The sequence below is a fragment of the Vollenhovia emeryi genome, unplaced genomic scaffold (genome assembly GCF_000949405.1).
Source record: "Vollenhovia emeryi isolate VEMERY1.0 unplaced genomic scaffold, V.emery_V1.0 DF939234.1, whole genome shotgun sequence".
Lineage (NCBI taxonomy): Eukaryota > Metazoa > Arthropoda > Insecta > Hymenoptera > Formicidae > Vollenhovia > Vollenhovia emeryi.
In genome coordinates, this window is record NW_011967132.1 from 261,302 (window position 1) to 286,204 (window position 24,903).

General features: G+C 40.6%; 2 protein-coding genes across 6 annotated transcripts; both read right to left on the reverse strand.

The window, feature by feature from the left end:
- Positions 1-508: 508 nt before the first annotated feature.
- Positions 509-12,717, reverse strand: LOC105560294 (facilitated trehalose transporter Tret1). 5 transcript variants are annotated; one of them, XM_012009285.1, is made up of 7 exons: positions 12,634-12,717; positions 11,597-11,824; positions 10,411-10,545; positions 3,459-3,664; positions 2,672-3,085; positions 1,772-2,349; positions 509-1,648 (listed from the first exon to the last, which is right to left on the reverse strand). In XM_012009285.1, exons 3-7 carry the CDS (start codon positions 10,488-10,490, stop codon positions 1,322-1,324), a joined length of 1,605 nt encoding a protein of 534 aa, XP_011864675.1. In that variant the 5' UTR covers positions 10,491-10,545; positions 11,597-11,824; positions 12,634-12,717; the 3' UTR covers positions 509-1,321. The 5 variants fall into 5 exon arrangements, with proteins under 5 accessions (XP_011864675.1, XP_011864674.1, XP_011864676.1 ...); XM_012009284.1 differs by having other exon boundaries at positions 12,528-12,717; XM_012009286.1 differs by having other exon boundaries at positions 10,411-10,542; positions 12,471-12,717.
- A 2,286-nt stretch (positions 12,718-15,003) lies between these two features.
- LOC105560296 (sterol regulatory element-binding protein cleavage-activating protein) lies at positions 15,004-23,480 on the reverse strand. The gene is made up of 12 exons (XM_012009288.1): positions 22,729-23,480; positions 22,431-22,664; positions 22,107-22,287; positions 21,727-21,872; positions 20,551-21,646; positions 20,202-20,472; positions 19,056-20,125; positions 18,812-18,971; positions 18,508-18,691; positions 18,293-18,432; positions 17,990-18,201; positions 15,004-17,914 (listed from the first exon to the last, which is right to left on the reverse strand). The coding sequence occupies exons 1-12, from the start codon at positions 22,842-22,844 to the stop codon at positions 17,735-17,737; spliced, it is 3,990 nt and encodes a 1,329-aa protein (XP_011864678.1). The 5' UTR covers positions 22,845-23,480; the 3' UTR covers positions 15,004-17,734.
- Between the last annotated feature and the right edge of the window lie 1,423 nt (positions 23,481-24,903).

Consider the following 24,903-nt stretch of genomic DNA (forward strand, 5'->3'; position numbering starts at 1 on the left):
AATACGGGTCGGTAATGCAATAATAATAATTGTAATTATTGTAAAGAAAAGAGGACCGCCGATCGAAATTGGCGGGGGTGGTGGAGGGCCTCATATTTTTGCACTGCACTTTCAATGTAAACACACTACCGTGAAATTATCGATACGTAACATCGGCGTTACATTAGCATTTATTATATTCAATATTACAATTTTATTGGGCAATCTTGCTAATATAATACAATCAATCCAATATTAAATAATCATGTAGGTACAATATTAGTAGTATATTTGCATTTATTTTATGACCAATATTGATGTTATATTGGAGAAATATTGGCCAATTCACTGCCAATATAACCAATGTTTAACCAATGTTAGCTAATGAATTGTGCTTCTAGGGAGGCGCTTATACGCAAAGGCAAGGCCTATGCGATTAAGTGAAGGTTTAAAAAAATATATAAAGTAACTATTAAATTAGTTATCGAAAAAATGTAACTGAGTTAAGTTACAGTTACAGATGGAGAAAAAGTAACGAAGTTAAGTTAGAGTTGCCAAAAAGAAGTAACTGTAACTGTAACTTCGTTACAAGTAAGGAATTACTTCTCAACCTTGATAATATGCAACAGTGTTTATTAATGTAATTAATAACGCTTAATTCTACTCAGCCCCTCGTTATACAACCTCGTTTTCATTTTTATTAAACCTACGTAAATATAATTCAATCGCAATAAAAGGATGCGAAGGTCTTCGTAAAATATAAAAGCTTCCCTAAGCAATAACGAAGAAATGAATCTCAAGTCAATGAGACAAGTCTGTCGAGTATTCTGCTAACCTTTAGAAATTTATCTTTTCCATCGACTCCTGTATTTTTTTTATTTAAGTATATGGCAAAGATATTTTGGGGAAGAAAATAAACTGCCAGTTCAGAGTTCATAAGTCAGTTTCTTCGTTTCTAAAGATTAAGTCAGCAGTAATGTCGGTGGTGATATCAGAACCGTTTTATGGCAACCGCGTCTCTTTTAAATAATACAAAATAATAAATAAAAATACTATTTCCTAAGAATCTTCAACGTATCACTCAGCTTTAATCTTTTCTCGGAGACTTTGTTGGAAAAACTCGATCAACTTATCGCTCTTGCGGTCTCGTTCCCTGTTGCACTGAAATAGATCATCAATCAAATAATCTCTACGAACGATCGCCTCTTTTCCGTACAGGCTACATTGAGTCAGTTACGAAATCAAATGTTTTTTATGCAACAAATCTTTCCCGCGAAGACAGTTCGAAATGCAACAGTTAACAATATGACAGTTTAATTCATGAAGTTGCCAGGCCGAGTTTCTACAATTTACTTTCGGTATTCTCGTCGTATACGATCGCTGGATTCGTGACTGCCCATTTCTCCTTGGCGGCCTGCTGCTCCTTCCCCGGCCGATCCTTGAGATTCTGTATGCCGGCGTAATGCTCCTCGATTTCGCGCAAGGTTCTACCCTCGGTCTCGGGTAATATCACGTACAGAAGGCATAAGCCGAGGAGGTTGATCAGCGAGTAGAAGAAAAACGTGCCGGGCAGTGACATGCTGTTCATCATGTAGAGGAAAGTCTTGTTGGCGATTGATGCCATGATGTAGGCGATCATACCGGCCGCGCCGGTTGCGCTGCTGCGTACCTGATGACGAAGTCGAGATGGTTTGAAATCAAGAAATGGCGTAAAATTGAGATGACATTATTTAGACGAGTCAGATGTTAAAAACGCTGAAATACTAAAAGAGAGGTATCGCGCGGAACGAACCTTCACGGGAAACACCTCGCCCGCGAGGATCCAAGGCAGCGTCCTGATGCCGAGGTTCGCCGTGAATGCTCCGCCTATCATGAGAGTAGTCGGTATCCAGCTGTATTTGATCCCGTCCAAGTAACCCATTTCATTGAGATAACCGTAGATAGCGGTAATGAGGAAGCATAAACCAGTACCGCCGACCGATACGAAGGTCAGCTTGCGTTTTCCTACGAGGTGGATCGTCAGCACGCAAATTATAATGCCGATTAGCTGAGCCACGCCCAGGAACACCGTGGCCGTGTACTTGTCGATCGGCGCGTTCAGTTTGGCGAATATCACGACGGCGAAGGTCTGCAGGGTCGTGACTCCACCGAAGCTGCTGATGAAGAAGGCCGAGCTAACCAGAATGAAGGGCAAGTAGAAGGTCCGCTTCGTGTAGGACTTCCAGACCTTCTCCTTGTCAGCGTCGACGTCATCGGTCGGCTTCCGAATCGCCTCGCAGAGCGCCTTAAATTCATTTTGCACTTGCGACGGACCCACCCAGCCCCGCAACCAGCAGAGAGCGCGTTCCGATTCCTTTAATCGACCCTTGACTGAAAAGAAAGAACCGAGTTTCTGTGTTATCGAAAACTTAAAGTTTCTAATATCAAATTAGACCAAGAATACAGGATTCTTGTGACTCGTTACTTTCGCTAAAAAACTAAAAAAAAGTTTTAGTTTATCCAAAGTAATAGATTCGAGTGACGATGATTTATCGAACCGTTAAAATATTAATTACATAATTATATGACTCTAACATTTGAGGGGAGAGATAAATGGCAATTTGCTAATATTTATAAGCGAGTAACTTAAGAAAAGAAAATTCAACAGCTGGACAAATTTGTTAATGGGTAAATAATACGAATGATCACCCACCGGCGAGCCAGTGCGGGCTCTCGGGCACCAAGCAGAGAGCGAAGAAGCAAAGAATCGGATAAATCAGATTGATCAACGCCACCGTTCTCCAGTGGACCAAACTGCCGCTCAACATCTGCGTGAAGACACCCAGGATCACCGCCATCGAGGACGTCGCGGAGAGCATGCCGCGTAGGTAGGGCTGCGTCACCTCGGCGACGTAAGTTATGACCGGGCCCTCGAGGAGACCGCCCGTCAGGCCCGTCATCGCGAGCGCCGCGAGCAACATCGCGGGATTGCTGGCGTAGTAAAATATCAGCCAGGCCATCACGAATGGTATATTCGCCAGCATCATCGTCCGTTTCCTGCCAAGGTACTGCGACAGCGGCCCGCTCGCCAGACAGCCGATCGGCACGAGAAATAAATTTAAACTACCTGGAAGAGGATAGATTAATAGTGGAAACATTGCAGATGATGTTATAAAATCCTTATTAATATAATAAGTAAAGGTTATTTCGTAAAATTTAGTTAAACTATAAATGCACATAATAAATTTAAATGTTAATATTGAGATAATTTGACGAATATTGAGATAATGTGTAAACTAATGTCGTAACTTTTTGCTATAAAATTTAATTCGTACTGACGTAAATTGCAATAGACAGTTTTATAAGATAGAGGCGAGAGGAAACCTCTCCTTGGCAGATGGGAGAAAAATTCCGTTTGCATTTTAATTCTATTCGTGGGTTAAAGCAAAAATTCTTTATTGGATGCCTTCAGCTCCTTATATTTATAAATAGCTCTTTACTGATCCATGTCAATTCCTCCATCGTGACTTTGATGTCCGCATCTTCCTTCTGCAGTGCTGGAATAAGGATAGTTGAGAATCCCAAGGTTGTACCAAAAGTAATTAGGAGTAAATTTTTAGCGCCAACCGCGCAACACTGCGGTACTGCTTGTCGAAGTTTGGAAATATATGCTTCCTCATCCGTGACTGATGTTTTGTCATCGTTTCTAAAATGCAGTAAAACAAATTATAACATATATTTTACTCTGAAAACTCGATTGAGTTCAATGCCTAATTTTTTTACTGTAGATATATTAATTGAACGCTAAACATTAATTATAACTATTAAATTAATAAATATGGAAATCTCTTCCATATACATTAAATAAGTAATAATTGTCGCGTACATTTCTTATATTTTTGTAACATATCTGTTTCTCGTGCTAAATATTTTTATAATTATTTTTTTTAATTCTCCTTAAAGTGCCAATTTGAGCGTTAAAGCACACATAATAGTTAATGGATCTTGATAACAGACAAAAAGAAATTATTATCTAAAAATTCGAGCAAGATTCTATTGTTATCACTTTATACACAGAGTAAATTTCGAAATATAAAATGTACATTGTAAAATGTACATTAATAGAAGATATATCTTAGTTCTTCTAATAAATGACTAGTCAAAATGATTACCGCGCGAGGCCAAGGAGGTCTTCGTAATAATAGATTCGGTTTTTTGCAAGAAGATCAATGATCGCTAAAAGAACATAATAATCGTATTGATTTATAAAAAGACCCTCTAATTTTGCAAATATTAATTCTATCGTGTCATTTATCACTTTGCATTAAATATATTAACGCACGTTTACTATATCCCATTTTCGATGGAAATAGTCAGTTCTTTATCTAAAAATAACATCCTCTAGAATTTGTTGAGCTATTTGACGCTGTAGGCCTTGGAGCCTGCTGGACACATCTTTAAATGTACGTGTGTACTACATTGAACTTTCAATCAGTCGAATAAAAGGTCTTAAATGGACTGCAGACAAGGTCGATGGAGTCCCACAGATCCGTGATGCCGAGTAAATTTATTTACAGGACAATTAAACCACATCCATAATTAAATGGACGGGGAAGAAGGAAAATTAACTTATTGCAAATACTATCATTCAAATATAATGTTTACTTTAAGACTGTTGTTGAATCTAGTAAAACACACGTGTATGTATCTATGAATTATTTTAGGAGAAACATCACTTTTATTAACAATATAAATATAAATGAGACAGTCACGCGCAATACACAGTCGATATAAAATAGAAGTAGGATACTTGTGCACAGGAAAGTATACTCGGGTTCAATGAAACGCAATTCTTTCACCTCGTTAAAGCATAATCGACGCTCCATTTACAAAACCTTTCACTTGGCGTAATCACTTTGCTTTCGGCAATCTCTCCGGCGAAGATTATATGCCAATAGCTCACAATATTTCTTTAAGTCACGTATTAAAAGAAAAATCTGAACAACTTTATGAGATATTTCTATACGAATTTGTAGCACTTGGAAGTATCTCTAATTTTTTTGTAAAAAAATCGATCTTGAATCTGCGATCGGTCGTAGACAAGAAACAACTGGCAGGCGTAATTTTATGCTAATTCTCTTAAGTTAATTTACTTGATTCCGTAAATTATATATCATTCTCTTGCGTGCAACATTTATCTGTCATATAAATACTCGTTTATTGCGATTAGGTTTGACATAACCACTTTTGTGATCGAGGATTCCCGTAAATAAATTAGAAATGAAAAGCTCGCCAATAATTCTTTCGCTGGAGGAGACATCATGATTTTTCTCTCCATTTTATTTATTATTTTATGGAGAAACCGGCGTCTGGAATCTGCATAAAATATAAATTTATAATATCAAAAGATATTCACGAATTGAAATAACAGTACGGAGTATCCCTGAAATTTATACATTAAAAAGTATAAAAAAGAGGGGGGGAATGCGTTCACCGTAAGGATTTGACGAGATTAAAGTAAATTCCGTGAATCCCGTAAGAACGTCCGCGAGGAGAGAAAGAGAGAAAGAACCGGTTTGCGATGATCCACATATGTTGCATTGCGCAAACGTGCACGAACGTGCACAATTACATAAGCGCAATGACGGTTGAGGCACCTTTTGTGTTGAATCGTGCCGGCTTAAAATCGCTCGTGCAACGAGCGTTACGCGAAACGCCGGCGAACAATGCGAACGATTAGTATTGAATGAGTGAGTTATTTACGCGAGGTCGCGGTTAGGCGAATGTAGATATATTTTTTAACGTCTCTCCGTGTATCTACTCCCGTGGATTATTTATCTCGCATTTTCCACGCATTTTCTGCCCGCGGTAAATCCACGCTCGCGAATAATGCGTTAGATTAGCTTTAGGCGAAGTGTGTCGCTCGCTAAGTACGTGCCGTTCTCTTATTTTGAATGAAACGAGCCCAGCGATGATGTAACATCTCCAATCATGTAACGCAATCCCGATTTTTTACCCGTTCGGGCGTGTAAACGTATTGGTTATTCTTTCTCACGCGTACTCTCGCATACTTTTCACGCTTACCGATGGGGTCCGTGAGGTATACGAGGATGCGTGCGGTATTTACAGAATGCATCCGAGATGAACGAAGCGTATTTTCGTAGAATAATTAGATCGCTCGTTATCTTCCTTGGCGACTTTTTAATTCTCGACATCAACCCCGCGATTTTAATTATTATTTCGCTTCGATCATCTCGAGCTTAAATTCTGTCTCTTTTCGAAAGTGGACACGGGGTTTATGGTAAATACTCGTCATTTGAATTACGAAACTCCTGATTGCACGCTACGCTTATCGAGGGGCTCAATGTTAATCCGCACTTGGCAATATTTAGCAATCGATCAAAGCCTGATGTGATTTTAATTATGCATGAAATATGCCAACCGAATGTCCTTCGCGCGCGCGTAGTCATTGATTTTGCTACCATTCCACTTTTGTGGGACGTAAATTCCCCTTAAGGCATTAATTACGGAAGGAAATCAGATTTTATCAAGAGATTAGCTTAAGGCTCGCCGCGAGTCGCTCGAGTCTCGGCAAATAACTCGCCATTATTTTGTCGTAAAAAGAAACATCAGGATGTAACAGAACGTTTCTATTCGAAGCTCATTATTTGAACGATCCTTCGTCCGGATGCTCCATTATTCAAATATTTGCGTAATGTCTACTTTAAAAAAACCCCCCCAGAAAAGTGTCTCTTTTATCTCGAAACGTTCGCGACGTCAGATAAAATCCGTAGCTCGCGTCATTTTATTAATTTGACCGACTTTCTTATATTTACAGAAATCCTACTGTATTGCGCACGTGCCACGCCTTTTTTTCCACTCATTCAGCGAGATTTCCGTGAGATTTTCAGTGAGAACCATCCGCGCCGAAGATTTATGTGAACATTCATAAAATATGCACGTGAGAAACGCGCGCGATGAATATTTCCCTCCGTGTTTTTCTTCCCACTGTTGTCTCGTGATCTTTCTATTTCTATTTGTACTGCAGTTTGTCGCGCGATGTCGGTTCTCAAATGCGAAGAAGTACCGTAAATATCATAGCCGAGTGAAGATTTTATCTTCGTCGATTAGCACCGTCATTACGCATTACACGTCGTTACGTGTCGCACAATGGTCGACGGCTAAGTCTGCAAAAGTGCAGTTTTCCGGGATATCTAAACGCGCCGGGTCAAGGTTTTTAACGACACGATACGTCAGCAATCGCGGCCCCGCCGTTTCGGAGACTTGCAATAAGACGGCTAAAGCGATTGCTGTATTAATCATATTTATGGTGAGATTGCTAAAGCGATTATTATATATTATATGAGATTTTCCGCTGCCATCTGATTGAATGCAAAGCCAGCTTTGTCTCGCAGGGAGATCCGATTGACGCGCAGCATGTTAATTAATCGCAGCGCGCCAAGACGGCATTGATACAATGAGATTGTTGGTCAATGACCCATTGGCAAACAGCAGATTATAGTCTACTGTAAAGATGGTATCCACCTAATAGCGATAGGGCGTTAAGATTATTAATCTTGATCTCTAATGTGAAGTTAATGTTTTTTTTATCGCCGGTACATCGCCCGAGAGGGAGGGAGAGAGAGAGAGAGAATAAATTGATAAATAACACAAGTAAAAAATATCAAAATAAAAAGATATTTAACGCAAAAGACTTGGCGCTGTTAGACCAAATATGACGTCCATGCTGTCATAACATTAGTCTCTTGTACAATTTTCCTTTACGTTATACAAACGCAATCTATAAAAGACACTGTCTTATATTACCTAAGTTGAAATTTGAATCAAACGGAAAGAAACAAAAATGTCATTTGATTACTTTGCATTTGATTTATAAACCTGTTTTGAATTCTTCGCGGAGCTCGAAGCCACAAGAGTGTCCGTACGTTCGTACTCGAGAATTTGTATCAAATATGTCATGCGAGTAATCGCGACACACGTAATAATTTAGGCCTCGTGAAAAACGACGTGGCTCTTAGGGATGATGAAGTAACTGGCAATTCAATAATACCTCACTTCCTGCAATTTTCTTAATGTCTTGCAGTTTCACCTGAGTCTGCAAAACTTATATTCCCAGATGAGTTCATAGTACCATGTCTTTTTCTGATATAGTTAAAAGAACAAAGATAGGGAAACACGAGGTGCGTTTGTCACGAGCGTACAGCGTAAACTCACAATCAAACTCGGAACATGTCGGTGGTAAATTTTAATGAGCGGATGTAAAGTTAATTACTGTAAGGAGCTTACGAAATGCTCGTCATCTATTCCTCTTTTTTATTTACGTTACTCTATTTATTCTGCGTACGATTTTCGTTTTTTTATATACTATTTTATTAATCGCGATTAATTGCGCTTGATAGATAAAACTACTTAAAAATTATCTTTCAAATTAGTGAAACTAGAGACACAGCAGAGTGGACAATTGTATTCGCGTGACTAATGTTACATCACGACTGTGTAACGAATTACATTATAAATGGTCGATTTAACTCAACATATCAAATTTTGACGTGCTTTTACGCAAACGCGTCAAGCGAAAATGCGATGGTAAAGGCAATTTGTGTTGTTATTGGTCTTATTGCTACAGCACACTTAATCGTTTGACATAGCCTGAGAAACGATTGTACGGTTGGATACATTGGTCACGCGGAAGCTCGCAAAATTATGTCACGGGTCTTTTTTTTCTCGTAGCCCCCCTAAGGTTCTCCTGGAGACCAATTAGATGCGGCACCGAAACCTTGGATTTTGTACTATTAATTTTTTAGATCCGTTACTTCAAGGTCGATGCGTTTACGATCGGGAAATCATATGCGTGACTTGGCGCAGAGTCGTCGTGAAAGTCGGTAAACCACATTTTAAGTCTCCCGAGCTCTTGGTTTGTTTTCGTTTGCATATCATTAACGCCGAGTTCCTTTTATATATCCTGAATATTTGCATTCAAATTATTATATAATACAAATGAGATAAGATCTACGGCCGATTCAGTTTTAACTATGAATGTCAATCGGTTTATAACGGTAGGATACCTGGCATGTTAATTCTGACCGTTTGATCGCTGGAAATATACCGTTTAAGGAAAAACGCATATTGTAGATTGAATAGCAATTTTACAATTCTTCTATTAATTGAAAAGAACAAAAACGAGATTTTCCCGAAAGAATCTCACGATTACTGATATTTCTCGGAATCTTATACAACGTCTTTATGTAATTGACGGTTTGATATAAAAAAATGCTCTTTAAGCACGATATTATTCTAATTATTGCTTTATCGTTGAACATAGTTCTACAGGCTAGTTTTGCAAGGACGGTAAAAGAAAGAAAATTGCAAGTGCTATTCATAGAAATCTTATGTGAATTTGCCTGAGTAATAATAAGATTCCCTGCAAGTACAAATAGGCTAAAAATTTAACGTAGAATGAAGCTGAGCTTAGAATTGTTAAATTTTCGTTTCAAATACCAGTAAACTAAGTAAGTAAATGAAGCAATTAGAAATACTGGTCGCAACATGCAAGGTTGAAAATATGGAGGATGGAAATAAGTATGCAAGAATGAATGATTTAAGAACATATTGTAAACCAAGTCCACTTCTTGGCTGTAAGTTGAAGTTAATAAATTACTAATATGATTTCCCGTTTCTTTCGCGCGTATCTTTTTACGAATAAATTAATAAATTTAGATATTTTTCGGAGATTTAATTCTAAATACTTGCAGTTCTATTTTTAGAGAAAGATTTGCGAGAGATTCACTTCCACATTAACCTTGAAACATTTATAGATATTTATTATCGAGAGAATAATTTTCTATTTTTCAACATTCTTAAAAAAAACTTTAAATAAATAATGAGTAATTATAAATGAGCTCGGACGTATTTGCGTGTAAAGTTCAGTGCGTCGATATATTTATTTTACAATAACAAAATGTTCAAGATGTTATCCTGACAAATAGTGTTATACGTACGTTTTAGCTTTGCTTCGAAGCATAATTAGTGCAATAACAAGATTTAATTAAATCAAAACACTTTTTTATCTCACGTCCCGCGACTCTATGTAAGCGCTTAGCGATTGTATTCGAAAGTCACTACTTCGTGAAGCACTACTTGTGTGATCAAACTCATACAATTGTTGGAACGTGAACGTCAGAAGAAACAGCGGTCAAAAATAAGATAAAATGTGAGTCGGAAGTCGTTAAAATAAATAACATATTATGTCAAGAAGAGCAGTTGCGTAATTAAAAGGAGGATTGTAAAGAGCGCCGGCGAATAATCTCAAGTAAATAATGAAATTAATTTATAGCGGGTTTAAAGAAAGGATAATTTTCACCCGGAATATTCCGTGAATCGCCAGGCGTTAAATGCCAAGTACAAGAAAAAAAAACACAGGGATAAACGTACCTTTTTCCGTTCTCCACGGGCTGGGAAGCTGCCATTTCGGTCGGGCCTGCTCGTGGTTCAATTTTCCTGTCTTCGTGCATACCGATTCTCTTGCATATCGAAGGACGACGTGACCGATACGACGAAGATGGCCTTCTTTCGAAGGAAAACAATGTGCAATCAGATTATTGCGCGATCGTGAGGATGCGAAGCCGTAATTATCATCCTCCACCATTTATTCTCGGCGTACGATCGGTTGAAGCTAGGCTTTACGGGTTAATACGGTACGAGAGGAGATTCGCGAGAAGTTGTCGCAAGCGGATTTACTTTTACGACGAATCGTGAAAGCGGATGTCTGAGTTTAGCGAACCGATGCTTACGTTCGATCTAGTCTCGGCACGTCTTCGTATTTGCATAAAGTGATAAGCGTAGGATTTAAAAAAATGGAAGCGACAAAGAGAGAGAGATATATATATATAGACATCTCGCATCATGCTGGACGAGCAAATGCAAATGAGAAAAGGATCGACGGAAATTTATTCTGTGGACTTTTATAATCTTTGAAATAAAAAATTGACGTTAAGGACGTCGGTGATGTACAAGACTGTCAGCACGTGTGTGATTAATGCTATATTGATTACTTCATTGCGTTAAATTTACTTTACTTAATTATACGCGATTAAAGTAAATGACTCACGTGAAAAAGCTGATATGCAAAGTTCCCTCGCTATTCATTTATGATTTCTTTATGCAATTCAGAATGTGTTTTGTCTCAATAAATATTAAAAGGTAGCTTTTAAATGAGAAATGATTAAGAACGAGCGTTCCCTGTGCCAGTTCGCTCTGGATTCTCCTTAGATGGATAAACTTTTATTTTTCATTCAATTCCAAGCGGAACTTACTTTAATAGAACTTTAATTAAAGGCTTAGTCATTAGGAATTATTAAGTTTTGAAAAAAAGATGGTATCCAATCAAAGTTTTTGCGGAGAAAAGTTGACTACAGACCTCGTAAAAAAAGCCGCAAATGAAGTTTTTCAGCAACACCTTGCGTATGAGGCATCGATGAATACAGAAATTGGAAAAAAAAATTATGAATTGATGCAACAAGTTATCCAGCTTGAAAGGAATGAATTTCTCTCGATCAATTTCGATTCGGGTGTTCGTCACCAGATATTTTTTATTCGATGTAAGTCCCGTTGTGCTCACCTGGAGATTGCAGAAGCGATCGACCCGATCCTTCCGTCTTTTACTACGGAAAGTAGAAGATCAGCTTCACCTTAATTGAGACGGAAGCGGCTGCTTCGTAATGAAGTGATTTCTTCGGCAGATTGAAGCGCCTCGAGAAACAGAACTATTGCGGGTGTAAACGGAACTGTGTTACAGTTTTCTATTTTTGAAAATGAAGCGTCAACTTCATAGAGATTGAAATGACACCTGAAATTACACGTAACGATATCACGTTATTTGTTGGTAAAACAACCAACGGTTGGCCGGTAACGGCCAAGTAAATGATCCCAGTAAATGATGACTGCAGATATTTTCAATGGTTACGCAGCTAAACACAAACTGATATCCTTGCATGCATGCAATGCTCGCCATTACTTTTCGTTGCCTGCATTCGATATTTTCCGATTTATTTGCATGTTTTACTCCGGTCGCTTTATTTTCTCTTTCCTCGAATAGGATAAATTTGATATATATACTGCTATTGAGAAACTAGTATTGTTAAGAGAATTATATAATAAATAAGAACTTTCTTAAAAAATTAATCGACAATTGTGTCGTTTGCTTCTGCCATGAACGAAACAATCGGCTCGTGATTTAATCGTTAAACGAATCATTGAATTAGCAGCGAATTTTCAGTTTGTCGGGTATCGAACTCTGTCTTTAAATCTTTTACGATTTCGTGCAAAAAGTTTCCCAAACAAATGTCGCACTTTCTTCCTTTCCCCGCACATTCATTTGTCAATCTAAATCGCCATGCGAAACATCTCCGCAGCGGCTTGACGGCGAACTAAGTTAAAAGTGTTTTCCAATTTCTTCTTTCTCTTTCTCGGTGTCAGAAGCAAATCTCTCTTACATTATCGCAGCCAATCCTGGAGCGCGAGGGGGGAAAAAAAGGAAGAACGAAAAATACCATTTGCACACGAGAGTTGCGAGGCGACTTAGTGCTCTGTCGCGACAAGATCCGGAAGGAGGAATCACGTAGTAGAAAGCGTTAGAGAAATCGGGAGGAAGATTACCGGTTTACATTAGATCGGGGCACCGCGGCAGACTAAACGGCGCGCGACACGAAAGCCATGAGCTAGCTGTACTTTCGATTTTGAACTCCCTCCTTCGACACCTGCCTGCCTCCTGACAGAGGTTGTAGGCGAATAAGTACGTACACACGCGTATGTGTGACCTCTCTTCCTCCCTTCTCTCGCCTCAGTCATTTTGTCGTGATTACACCCGCGGCATAACGCGACCGAGAACCGTTAATACGATGGAGAACCGAGAGAGACAGCGGGACCGAGCGATCGCTGAAATTAAGGACGTTCACCAAGTCTTTTTGAATTATAAGAGGCGTTCGCGCAAAAGGGGATTTCGCCGGAGCTTTTAGATATACAGGAAAGTCCCCTGTTATAAGATAAGCTCCTGATATGAGATAGCAGGGTTTCCGCTAAGTTAGTAGGCATCCTTTGATTGTTCCACTATGAATTTATTGCTCTTGGAGTGAAATCAGTTTAGTGAAATTGATAAAAATGTATTGTTAGATCGTGTAATTTACGAAAAGAGTTTGCCGGCTGATAGTCGACATTTTTTAGTCAACTTGAAGTCAACTTTTTAAGTCGGAGATATTAATGGAACGAAAATACTAACACAAGTGCCTTAAGCACATAAGCTTTTAATTTAAAATTGATTTAAAATTTATATCTATTGATATATTTTTCTAAAAGACAATTCGCAATTACTATACGGATTTAAAATTAATCGATTACGATTCGATTACGACAATACCGATGCGAAATGGAACTAAAATACCGCTGTATGTCACGTATTGTATAATTTCCTGCAAATTGACGCCGGGTCTGAAATCTATTCCAGGAAACATTTTTGCATTATTTCTAGCGGCACTAATGAAAAATCGATCGCAGATAATATTTAAATTTCATCGACTATTTTTATATTTCCATTACCTCGTCTCTCGTTACTTTTCTTTTCTCTTCCCGTGCGATCTTACGTTTGGTCGTTATTCAAACTTATTGAATGCTGAATTTGTTATTCGTTTTTATATCTATCGGACATTGCACGTGTATAGATTTTGCTGGAATTGTTTTTCGAGTGCTCCAATTTCATTTTCATCATCGCGAGATTATCTTTCAGTGTCTATCGCAATGTGAACCAGTAATCGAAATGTGAACCCGTCGAAATTGCTTCTGTTAGACAGAGTATCTGCTTGCAACACCATGCAACACCATTTTTTTATAAATATTTATACATTCAGAGGGTTTAAATTTTCACTTAAAATCTGAAAATCTCGAGTTCTTGAAAATCTAGAAAAGTCTTAAAAATTTTTAGAACAATTTAACACGATTGATATCACTGTTTCATATTATGCGACATCATTAATTGACACGTGATACATGAAATTTGCACATGTAATGCATGTATGTACATATCTTAAGAATGCAATTCATTCGTTTAAGAATGCAACTCATTGTTTTCTACTGTAATATTTGCAAGCCCTATAGCTGCATAGCTCTACTGTGCATATTGTATATATTATTTAAAAAAATCTGTACTCTTTCTTTCTCTAGTATTATAATTTATTTATATACAATTATTGTTATACAATAATTGTATATAAATAAATTATAATACTAAAATATACAAATATTAATATTAAACAAATAGAAAATGTGATACAATACACTGTCGGGCTGGATCTTTTTGTGCCGAATAGTGTATTTCTTTGCATAAATTCATGTACATTTCTCACTTAGCGAACTGCTCGCCGTTTATTATTGGTCTTGAAACGCAGTCCCAAGGTAAAATAGTGCAAGTATCTAATTAATTCTATACGATAGCGACGTTAATAAGCATTTTACATAAAAGAATTATTGCGAAAAAAAGGCTGGAGTTTTATATAAAGGATTTATTTTAAACTGACATTTCTCCTAATTAGTTGTATGAATAATTAATTCGAATATAATTGACGAGACTTCCATCGCTGTCGCAGTCAGATAAAGTGGGACGACACTTGTCGCTGCGTTGAAAATACTCAGAAAATTCGTTGCGTCAACTCCAGACCGTAATGATACTGAGAGTAACGTATTAACAACGCATTACACAATCTAATCATTCAATTAGCGGTTGCAACTAATCACAAGAGGAAAGTTTGCTTGAAGAGAAGATCCGAAGAGAGTGTAAATTGCGCAATTCTTCAATATCGCGGCGCGTACCTTCCCTTTAACTATTTACACTTGCGCGGTACCGAGAACTATCGAAAGAATCCCAAATCATTCGACGATGAGACAGATCATTCCGGAAAAGATGTCATAATAAATGTAACGAGACATAAATATAAAATGAGATGAAACGAATCCGGGTGTAGTAAATACCTACGGCAATTTATGAAGAATAATATATTTCGCTCTGTACTGTGCATACAATCTCGACGTAATCGCATTAATTAAATAAATATAAAATCACATAGATTTCATTTACATATAATCGCTAGCGAGCCAATAACCGTTTCATTGAGAATATATTTTGTTATAATACAGGATGCTCGACAAATCGCTGGAAGATCGTGGCGATAATGTTTCAATAATCGCGGTTAATTCTCACAAAGCACCCTAACTAGCATAGAACATTAGTTAAATATACTTTATTTTTTTCTAAAGTTAGGTAATCTTTTAAAGTTAATGCAATCAATTCAATTAAAAAAAATTGATCGTACATCTTTCCTTTCTTTCCGAAGTGTGCTGCGATTTATCAAACACGCAAATCGCTCTCTTTTCTTGCTTCATTTTCGATTGGTACAGACGAATCAATGTTTCGCAATGCAATATCTTGTGATGTAGAAAGTTGCTTGAGAAAAATACATAGTACGATCATGTCGCTATCTTTCTCTCTCTCTTTGATGGCTCGATTTTCGACGATTCTCAGACTCGCTGGTATTTTCCGCTAGAATCTAAAATATTTATTGACAATATATATATATATGTTCAGTCTAAAACGATTAACTCGTGAAAAATGGCATGAGTACAATCAGATTTATTTCGACAATAATATCATTGCGTATATAATTTACAAATTATTATTTTTTAATACAGCGATATTATATACGACCAAATATTGTGCAAAACATTTAGCAAAACTCAGGATCGAGAGAAGTATATTTTTCTCCACAATGGGTTATTAACATTATTGCTCGACATGCCAATATTCCTGAGTTAATTTTCATTATAGATGTTAGACTATTTAATAAATTGATTTTCGCTCCATGTACCTTAACTAAGAATTCATTGCATGTTTCGAAGTCGTAGAGTACTAACAAAATAATAATAATAAAATAACAAATGAAACAGCACACACAGTACACTCTTCCCCCAAATGCCCCTTTATGTAACACTATACGTTCTTAAAGAAACGTCGGTGCAGCTGCCGTGTTAAATAAAAAGCAAGTAAAGAAGCATACCTCTATTGTATGTATTGATTTAGACACAACACATTACTACAGCGACTGTATTTATACAGTCCGTATGAAGTAAAAGCACACGTCACTTTGTTCGAATGGATGACCGCCAGTAGGAAATTATTTTTAAGCCTACACAAATGGAAATGTTATCTGGTACAATAACCATGAATAGACACCTAATCAGTAGAATCAATGGTATCAGTGAAATACGTTCACGCAAGTAACGTACATAATCAATATGCACAGGATAATTCTTTTAATTATATATCAATATTTCAAGACGCGATCTTAGAGCTAAAAATAGGAGTATAATTTATTTATCGAATTATTATATATGTAATATTAAATGAAGTATTGACACATAATTAAGAATTATCTTATACTCAACTCCATGAAATAAATTAATTTTAAATATCAACTAATCAACATAATATTAAAAAATAACATCATAGCTACAGTTCTTCCAAACTTTTATAACAATCTGGGTATACTAGATTGTCTCAATTAAATTATAGCGAGTGACAGATACCAAGTATTTGAAGATATGCTGTTACGCTATGCCATTGAATAAATGAGACTCATATTGCAAAATTCTAACTAAATAGAAAATAAATTTTTATTTTCAAGTTTGTTTTATTTATCATAATGTGTAATACGGAATAAGGTTATTTCTTTTTGTCATATTTATCTACGTTTTATTTCGTTCTCTTTCTCGATATGAGGATGAAAATGACGGATACGATAAAGGCACTTTTAAAACCTGATGTACACACAACGTCAGTGCATTTTCATCTATACGATGAATTTACGTACGTAAGAACTCATAGATAATAGCTTTGAAAATTTTACAATTTTAACCAATGAATATAACGTTATTACATTAACCGATAATTTCCAAACTCGAAGGGAAATTTTCAAAAAAGTTCTTATAATTCCATAATCAATGTTCATTTGTACAAATGGTCACTACAATTTTCTGTTGTAGATGCAATATTTTTGCATCATCATCACCATGATTGTTACCTAATTTTTTATGGGCCATAGCTGTCTTACGCTTCTGCATTAGAGAACAACATCGGTTTTACAAATGCATGTATGCTATCACGAGATGTTACTTATTATAAAAAGATTAAAAACGTTAAACGCTTTTGTGTTACATAACAAAAACTAATAAACGTTCCAGAACGAAGCACAGCCACTATGCATGTTAGGTATTAAATAAACGCATGCTAAGATTGTTTCGAGTTGTTCGATGTTGTAGTAAAGTTCAGAATTCTAAATCATTTTCAATGAAATGAAATAAAAAAATAGAACGTACCGTTGCATATCTAACTACACAATCTTAATTTCTTCAAAGCTTTTCAATTGGTGTTTAATGCCACTAATACGATTCGCCATAAAAGATCGAAGATGTGATTATTCATGTAAACAGTGTTTCGTCGGATAAAAAATATATTCCCGTAAAGACGTGTATTATCATAAAACATAAACTTACATCGAAAATATACATCACTCTTTAGAATATACACGCGATATATGTTGTATAAAAATCTATAGTTTCTAAGATCTAGACAGACTATAACATAAGACACTTCCTCAAATAATAACGCTAGATCAAAAGAAAGAGAAACGGCTATGTACACGCGTATACAAAGAACTTAGTCCAGCTTATCAGAGACCAATGGAAATCTGACTATTCGCAATTGCCGACCGTAGTCGCAGACGACGCTGTCCCCCAGCGCCAACATTTGCTTCACGAAAATGCAGCTGTCTTTATGACCTAATCTTACTTCCCGCACTGGCTCACCCGTTCTTACATCCCAGACTACTAATGATCCCTGAAGCATTAATAATCAAATTCAGGTGAAGGCTTATTTTCATAATCGATAAGCATTTAAGAACCAGTTTCATACCTGATTGCTAGTTATGAGGAGATGATGCGTCAGCATCACTAATTGTAAGCTATAAGCTGCTTTGTGTGCCGGTAAGGTATGCAATAAGTGCCCTTGAAAGCGCTCCCAAACACACAGTTTTTCATCCGTTCCGATACTTATCACATAGGACACTGAGCATGTGATAGCGGCTACAGCACCATCGTGGGCTTGAATACTATACATGCACGCTCCTGCAAGAATATAACACAAACGAATTAGATCAGGAGACTTGTAATAATTACGATAAATTACCAGATATATTTGTCGAAATGGAGATGTTACCTGTCAAAAGATCCCACACACACAACAATCCATCTTGAGACCCACTGCCGGATGTCATGGGACTTATTCTATCAATAAAGAGGCACGATATCGGACCACAGTGTCCATGAAGCGTATACAGGGGCAGCTGATCTTCTAGCCTGGATAATATATGAAAAGTACATGAGCAACCTTTAGAAAAGGCAACCTGGACTGTACTAGACCGTAATTATTACCTGTACACTTTTAAAGTGTGATCCTGGCTGCCTGTTAATACGCGTCCACCTTCGCTATCTAAAACAGTGATCGCTTGTTGATGCGCTCTATAAGAGCTAATTTTCATGCAGCGCATGTCTTCCTCCGTTTGCATACTGTTATTTAGATCCATGGGCGAGCCGGCGCTTCCCGTTCGTACATGTGCTGAAACAGCAGGTCAATTAAACATACATTTATTTTAATGTAAAGAAAATAACTTTGCCATTTATATACAATATCGCGCAGAAATCAATTATGCCATTAAAGATCTTAAGGATCGTTTACTTCTTCTGTAAGACGTGAAGCCCCAATCAATTTGCTGGCCTTCGCTGTAACTCTCAAGTTGCAGAAAGTCTACAGCGCCGTTTAATTTAGCTGCTACTACTCTGCTACCGATGAGTTTCACGGCAGAAATTCCAAGTCCTGATCCATCATCGAAGAGACACTGAGTTAAAGGGGGGGAAAGAATTGTTGAATTACTTAATTTACATTCAACAGTATACATTCACTCAGATTATTCGCGTCTCACCTTGAATCTACCGGTCGTACCCTCCCAGAATTCTAAACTGCCGTTAGCACAGCCCACTACTATGAGATTTTCCTGATAATCCATGCACCAAATCGCCGATATAATGTGCGACGATTGTATCGTGCGATCGGTATTTATGGAGGACGTGCTGCCAACTAAAGTGTTCGATCTAGCAGCAAGAACGCCAAATTGTTCCCTGGTTGTAGACTTTTGCATCTCCTCGATGGACTTGTTGTGCTCCTCTAACAAGATTTTATATCGCTCTCCGAAGTCGAAGCCTTGATCATAATTCTTTTGCGAAGGCGTGTATTTTATAGTCGAAAATTTGGTGTTGATCGTCGGCTTAAGATCGGGAAGGTCGTAAGCACTGTCTAGGCTTCGACGTAACAGCAACTTCTGCTTACCGTCGCTACCGAGTTCATTGAGCTGGTAATCGTAATCTAACATGTTTCCCACGGATCGTCTTTTGTGGTTGTTGTTGTTGTTGCTGTTAACCCTTCGCATATTGTAAGCGGGAGACAACTTTCCCTGATACATCGCCGAGGCCGGTGAATAAAGTCCCATCGACTGTGCCGCTTCCATCTCTCCCCTGGAAGGTGGCGAACCGCTCTCGTAATCCGACATCAGCTCGTCGGCGTCCGGTGACGTTTGACTCAACGTTTTCTGCGGACCGCTGAAGAATTGCCGTCTATCGATATGCGCCAGTTGCTCGCCGGACGTCGAATCCCATATCCTGACGTGTCCCGCTAAACACGTGCTAGCGACGGTGTTACCGTCCGTCGCGATACATTCCACCTCCTGCGTGTGGCCTTCCAAGACCAGAGGTACTGCCTCCAGCACTAACTGAGTGACGAAGTCGTGCGTCTTTTCCTGCTGGTACCAGCTGGCGCGCCACTCCGCGTAATTCCTTGAGCAGATACAACGGTACAACACGACCATCGTATAAGCGACCACGATCACGCTGATAAGACACAGCACAGCGGCCAGAAATATCTCCATCGGACTCGATGGTACGAAAGGCGTATTCGTATTAAACACGCGTCCTTCCGGCCTGGACAGTACCTCCATATCTAAAAGCAATGGAAGAAAGTAAAAAAGGTTGGACGACTAACGTTTTCTAACTCTTTTTAACTGAAAGCTTCAAACCTGAAAAATCTAAAGGATCGAGCGCGGCGGTAGCGAGACTCTGCCACTGGAAGTGTTGAACGTCATTTGGATTGCTAATTTGTTTTGCTAATTGGGGACTCACTGCGTGCGATAACTTTATCGTCGGTAGTATAGTCACTCGGCCACCGGCAATCGACACGTTGTACATTGAGAGAATTGAAGACCAATGATATAATGACAAGCCTCTCCATGGCGGGAAATCCATGGGTCTTAGCCTGTTCAGTTCCTCCGTTGCATTATTAGTTAGATCCTAAAAAGATGTTTTCTTTTTAAATAATGGGCCACAAAAAATATGGAAATGCTTGGTTCGTTGGAAGTAAAGAGTTACCTGTTCGTGCAAATTATCCGGAGCCACCGTCGCGGGCGATATGGACATAGGTGTTGCCGTATTTAGCTCGACATAGTTGTTTAATGATTGAGGCTTGTCCACCGTATATCCATCAATGTCAGTCTCTGGCTTTAACGTCTCGCTAAGGTGTATTATGTGCTCGATGATACCAGAGTCGTTAATGGTCATGCTGATCCACACGACCATCCCCACCATAAATGCCCGCTGGAAGATTCGCGTCCGCGCCCAGAAATGCACCAGTCTCAAACGCTTCGGGATCTTGGCCAACGTGTGAGTATTTTGCGTGTTCGGAGCGATAACGTTCGTCGGCCCGGTCGACAGTCCGTTCAGCCTCGGATGAGACTTGGACCTGAATATATGAGGTTTCCGGTTGGTAATGGTAGTGGTAAACTGTTGTCTGCGCGATGCCTGGATGTGCGACAGGTGAAACTTGGAATTCTCGCTGGACAGCTCCGTTCGCCGGATGTCGATCGCCAGGATCGTTGAAAAGAACACCATTTGCAGGAAAAAGTCATTGAGCAATCCGACAATGGCGAATATGCAAAATTCCTGGATAGCGGGGACGAAAGTGAAGAGGCCGATGGTCAGGATCGTCACTTCCGTGAGTAGATTCTTCGTAATGGACCATCCCTCCTTGGACAGAGCCTGGGCGACACGTATTTTCACGTCCAGTTGGGCGGGCGTGCTGACGACGCTCTTGGTCAACACCTGAACGTTCTCGAGGCCGAAGATAATCACCAAGTACGGGAACACTTCCTTGGCGCTCATACTCAGCGTTAGACCGAAGAAGAAGCACACGCCCACGGTCATCGACAGCGAGCCCATCACTGTCACGCTGGCGCTAAATGCAATGCCAATCTTGGACTTTACCAGTTCGATTTTCCGCACTTGGAAGTACTCGTAGAAAAATAAGGCTAGGAAAGTCATCATCAGCGGGAAGAATTCACTGTAATTGAATTCACCGGGATAGAAAATGTTCAATACTTGGTCGCGCGGCTCAACGTCCGTGCTGTTGTCGGCATTTTGATGCAGTTGATAATAGGCTCTCAGTCGGTGCTGCAATCCTTTTACGAATCTACAAAATAAATAATGCAAGCGTTAATACGGTCGCAATAATGCATTGGAAACGTTGCGGATTGCACGAGAGACGCTCACTCCTGATCGTATTTCTTCAGGTAAATGGTTACGGCGTACTGGAGGATTCTCTGACGCACCCGAGCGGGATAGCGTTTCACTCCCGTCTCCTTCAAGCTCATCCCAAACATCACTTCTGCGAGACTTATCTTCCCTCTCTGAAGATTCTATAATCATAAAAATAGGAGCAAATTAACCATTTTTTTCCCCTACTCACTCTAAATAAGGATAACAAAGATAGAAACAGATTAACAAATTTTTCATGTCGCAGTAAAGATAAGATTAAGTTACCGCGCATAAAAAAAATGCTTCAGCTGTTGTGCTCCAACAAGAAAAAAGTATTATTCATTTGCGAGACTGCTTCACACAGAACCAGCGCAGTTACACGATCGTGCATTTACCTGATACGAAAATATTGTGTTAATGAGATTTGTGTCTTGGGCGAACAACTCTATACTTTGTTGCCAGAGGTTTGCAGGCGACAGAACGAGACAGTTGTACTCGGGCAAGACCTCGGCCTTCTTGCCGTTTCTCTTCTTCACCGCTTCAATGTGCAGGCACACCTGGCCCAGTGTTTTCAACCTGAAAGCAAAGTCACATTCTCATTCCAAGTAAACGGCGCCTACCAAAACAATAATTTCTGACTACACGTAAACGCCTCGAAGAGAAATTGGACATGTCCTCGTTCGAATGGTTTCACATCTGGTTCGTACACCAAGTCTTACGTTTCCGGGTGCTGATAGTTCTGTATGATCTCGAGGAGATTGAACACCTCGTACAGAGGCCCCCTGAAGGCGTCCATCAGCGTCAGGTCCTCGCCCCACGGCGTCACTCCGATCCTCAGCAGCACCTGCTGGACGTACAGCGCCGAGGTCTCCGAGCCGTTCGCCGGCAGGACAGTGTCGTTGATGAGGGTTTTCGGGGCATTGCCCGGCATGGGCAGATTGACAAGCGGATAGCTGCAACAGACCAGACCGGTTGGCGCGGTTTCGCAAACGCCGGGTCCGGCGGGCAACAACTCACCAGCATAACAGGAGAACCGATATCGCGAGCGAGAGCACGGCGATGGGATAGGAGGAGCAGAACAGGCCGTGGGCGTAGTAGAGCCCGGCCACCCTGTCCGGCAGGCTGCGAGACATCTCTCTCACCTACGCGCGACACCGTACGTGCGGCACCGACATCGACATCCCCCGACTGCAGGTCGCCGCGCCGCCCGTAACTGACCTAGCAACATCCAACAGCCACCCTAGTATCGATACGGCGAAGCGTGACACATGATACCGCGAAGGCGCCGCGGCGATAGGTTAGAGGGAGCAAAAAGGCGCCGCGTGTTTTTCATCGATTTATCGCCGTCATTACGCAACCGAGGCGTGTGCGTGCGTGTGCGCGTCGCGCCAGGCCGGGCAGATATACCTAATTCGCGGCGCCGTTTACGAAGGCAGAGGCGTCCGCGATAACGGGCGGCCCGTGCGGGCGCGAGACGCGTTTTCTCCCAACGCCCGCGCACCTCGAGGCTTACTTCATCGCCGACGCTGCCACGCGGGACGCTCGCGAGCCGTCCTGGACGACGACGACGACGGTGCGCAGTTCGGTCCCCCTTTACGGTTTACACCCCGCACGCGCGGAACGAGAGGAGAGAAAAACTACTACGCCGTCGCCGCGCGCGTGCCACGGTGCCACGGTCGCGGATTCGAGGTTATGTACGGCGCTCGTTTTTGCGGCGCATTAGAGGCCGCGTTAAAGACCGCCGCGCTACTTGGGAATCGATTCCGCGGCGCGCTTACACGAATCGCTGCGCCCGCACGTGCCGCGGGACGCGCGTCATCGCTCGCGTAACTCGCCGAGCGAGCGAGCCAGCGAGAGAGAGAGATAGAGAGAGAAAGCGGCAAGAATTCCGGGCGAGTAGGAACGGACGGGCCGATCGCGACGCGCGACAACGACGATGTTGACGATTCTTGGTTTCCCCTTACATTCCTCGCGCGCGATAAGCGCGGCACACGTCGCCTCGGGTCCCCGGCTTCGGGCGCCTCCGGAGTGCACTGGCCGTAGTGAGACTCGGCGCGAGCGTCGATTTATTTTAGAACCGAGGAGAGAGCCCAACCCCGGGCCGAGCCCCCGCCGCGTGGCCAATCGCCAGGTGCGTCGGCGAATGCACACGTGGCCGAGAAGGGATGGAGAGAGAGAGAGAACACGTTCCGTGACGTGGGCGAAAAGCGTCGCAGGCCGAGTCCGTCGCGTAACTGGCCGTGGCCGCGCGCGGTTCGTTAATCCGCGAGTTGATCGTATGCATAATCGAAAACTATCGGGCGAACGTCGTTCTCGCGGGGCAAGAGAAAAAGAAAAGGCGTCTGCGTGTTAACGCATTCAGCTCGTCAATGAAAGTTTTTCTCACTTTTCTCAGGCGTAAGCTCGCGGAAGGGCCGGGACATTTCATTGACGAATTCAGACAGACGTAGTAAACGTTGACGGAGCGTCCGATTGGATAAGCTGGAGCTTGCGAGGAGAGAGAGACAGAGGAGATTTGAGAAGACTTTGTTTCTTTGTGTCACCGTCGTGACGAGGGAGAATCACGCCTCTGTAGTTACTGCGCAGGCACGATTCTTTTCTTTCACGATGGTGCGCGACAGAGAAAGAGAGTCTAATCTTCTCTGTCTCCCTCTTTACAAGCTTCGGCTTGTTCAATGGGGCTACTACGTCTGTGAATTCAACATTTGTCGATGAACATTTTCTCGCTCTTGACGAGTTCACGCTTGGGGAGAGGATGATTGAGTGCGGTGTTGACGTTCTTGTATTCAATATGAATACCGATCTGAGTCTCGGGGGGGCGAACGGAACGATCGTGTGCGAGAATTCGGGGGAGACGGATAGAGAGAGGGAGAGAGAGAGAGAGAGAGAGGGGGGGAGGTGGGTAGGATTTCGTCCTCGGGAGAGATTAGGCGAGTTGAAAAAGAACTCTCGTGCGGAATTAACAGCAATTTTCACGGGAATTCAGGAAACACTCGTATGAATTTCGATGACACTCGGCGTGAATTACGGCAAACTTGATGGAAATCAGGATTTACGCACGGGGAGAATTTTTTTTATCCTGGAAATTGTGTAAGCGCGGGAGTTTCGAAGAATTTCATGAGGGCTCTTTCGAAACTTTACCGTACATTTCGCTAGTTAAATGCACAAAAGAGCGAGAACAAGTGTCCACCG

Coding starts and splice junctions, on each gene's coding strand:
- LOC105560294 (XM_012009285.1), bottom strand. CDS start 10,490: ATGCACGAAGACAGGAAAATTGAACCACGAGCAGGCCCGACCGAAATG. Junction 3,665..10,410: donor CCCGTGGAGAACGGAAAAAG/GTACGTTTATCC, acceptor ACTGCATTTTAG/AAACGATGACAAAACATCAG. Junction 1,649..1,771: donor GCGAGGTGTTTCCCGTGAAG/GTTCGTTCCGCG, acceptor CTTCGTCATCAG/GTACGCAGCAGCGCAACCGG.
- LOC105560296 (XM_012009288.1), bottom strand. CDS start 22,844: ATGTCTCGCAGCCTGCCGGACAGGGTGGCCGGGCTCTACTACGCCCAC. Junction 20,473..20,550: donor CGGATAATTTGCACGAACAG/GTAACTCTTTAC, acceptor ACATCTTTTTAG/GATCTAACTAATAATGCAAC. Junction 18,692..18,811: donor CTTCACGTCTTACAGAAGAA/GTAAACGATCCT, acceptor CTGCTGTTTCAG/CACATGTACGAACGGGAAGC.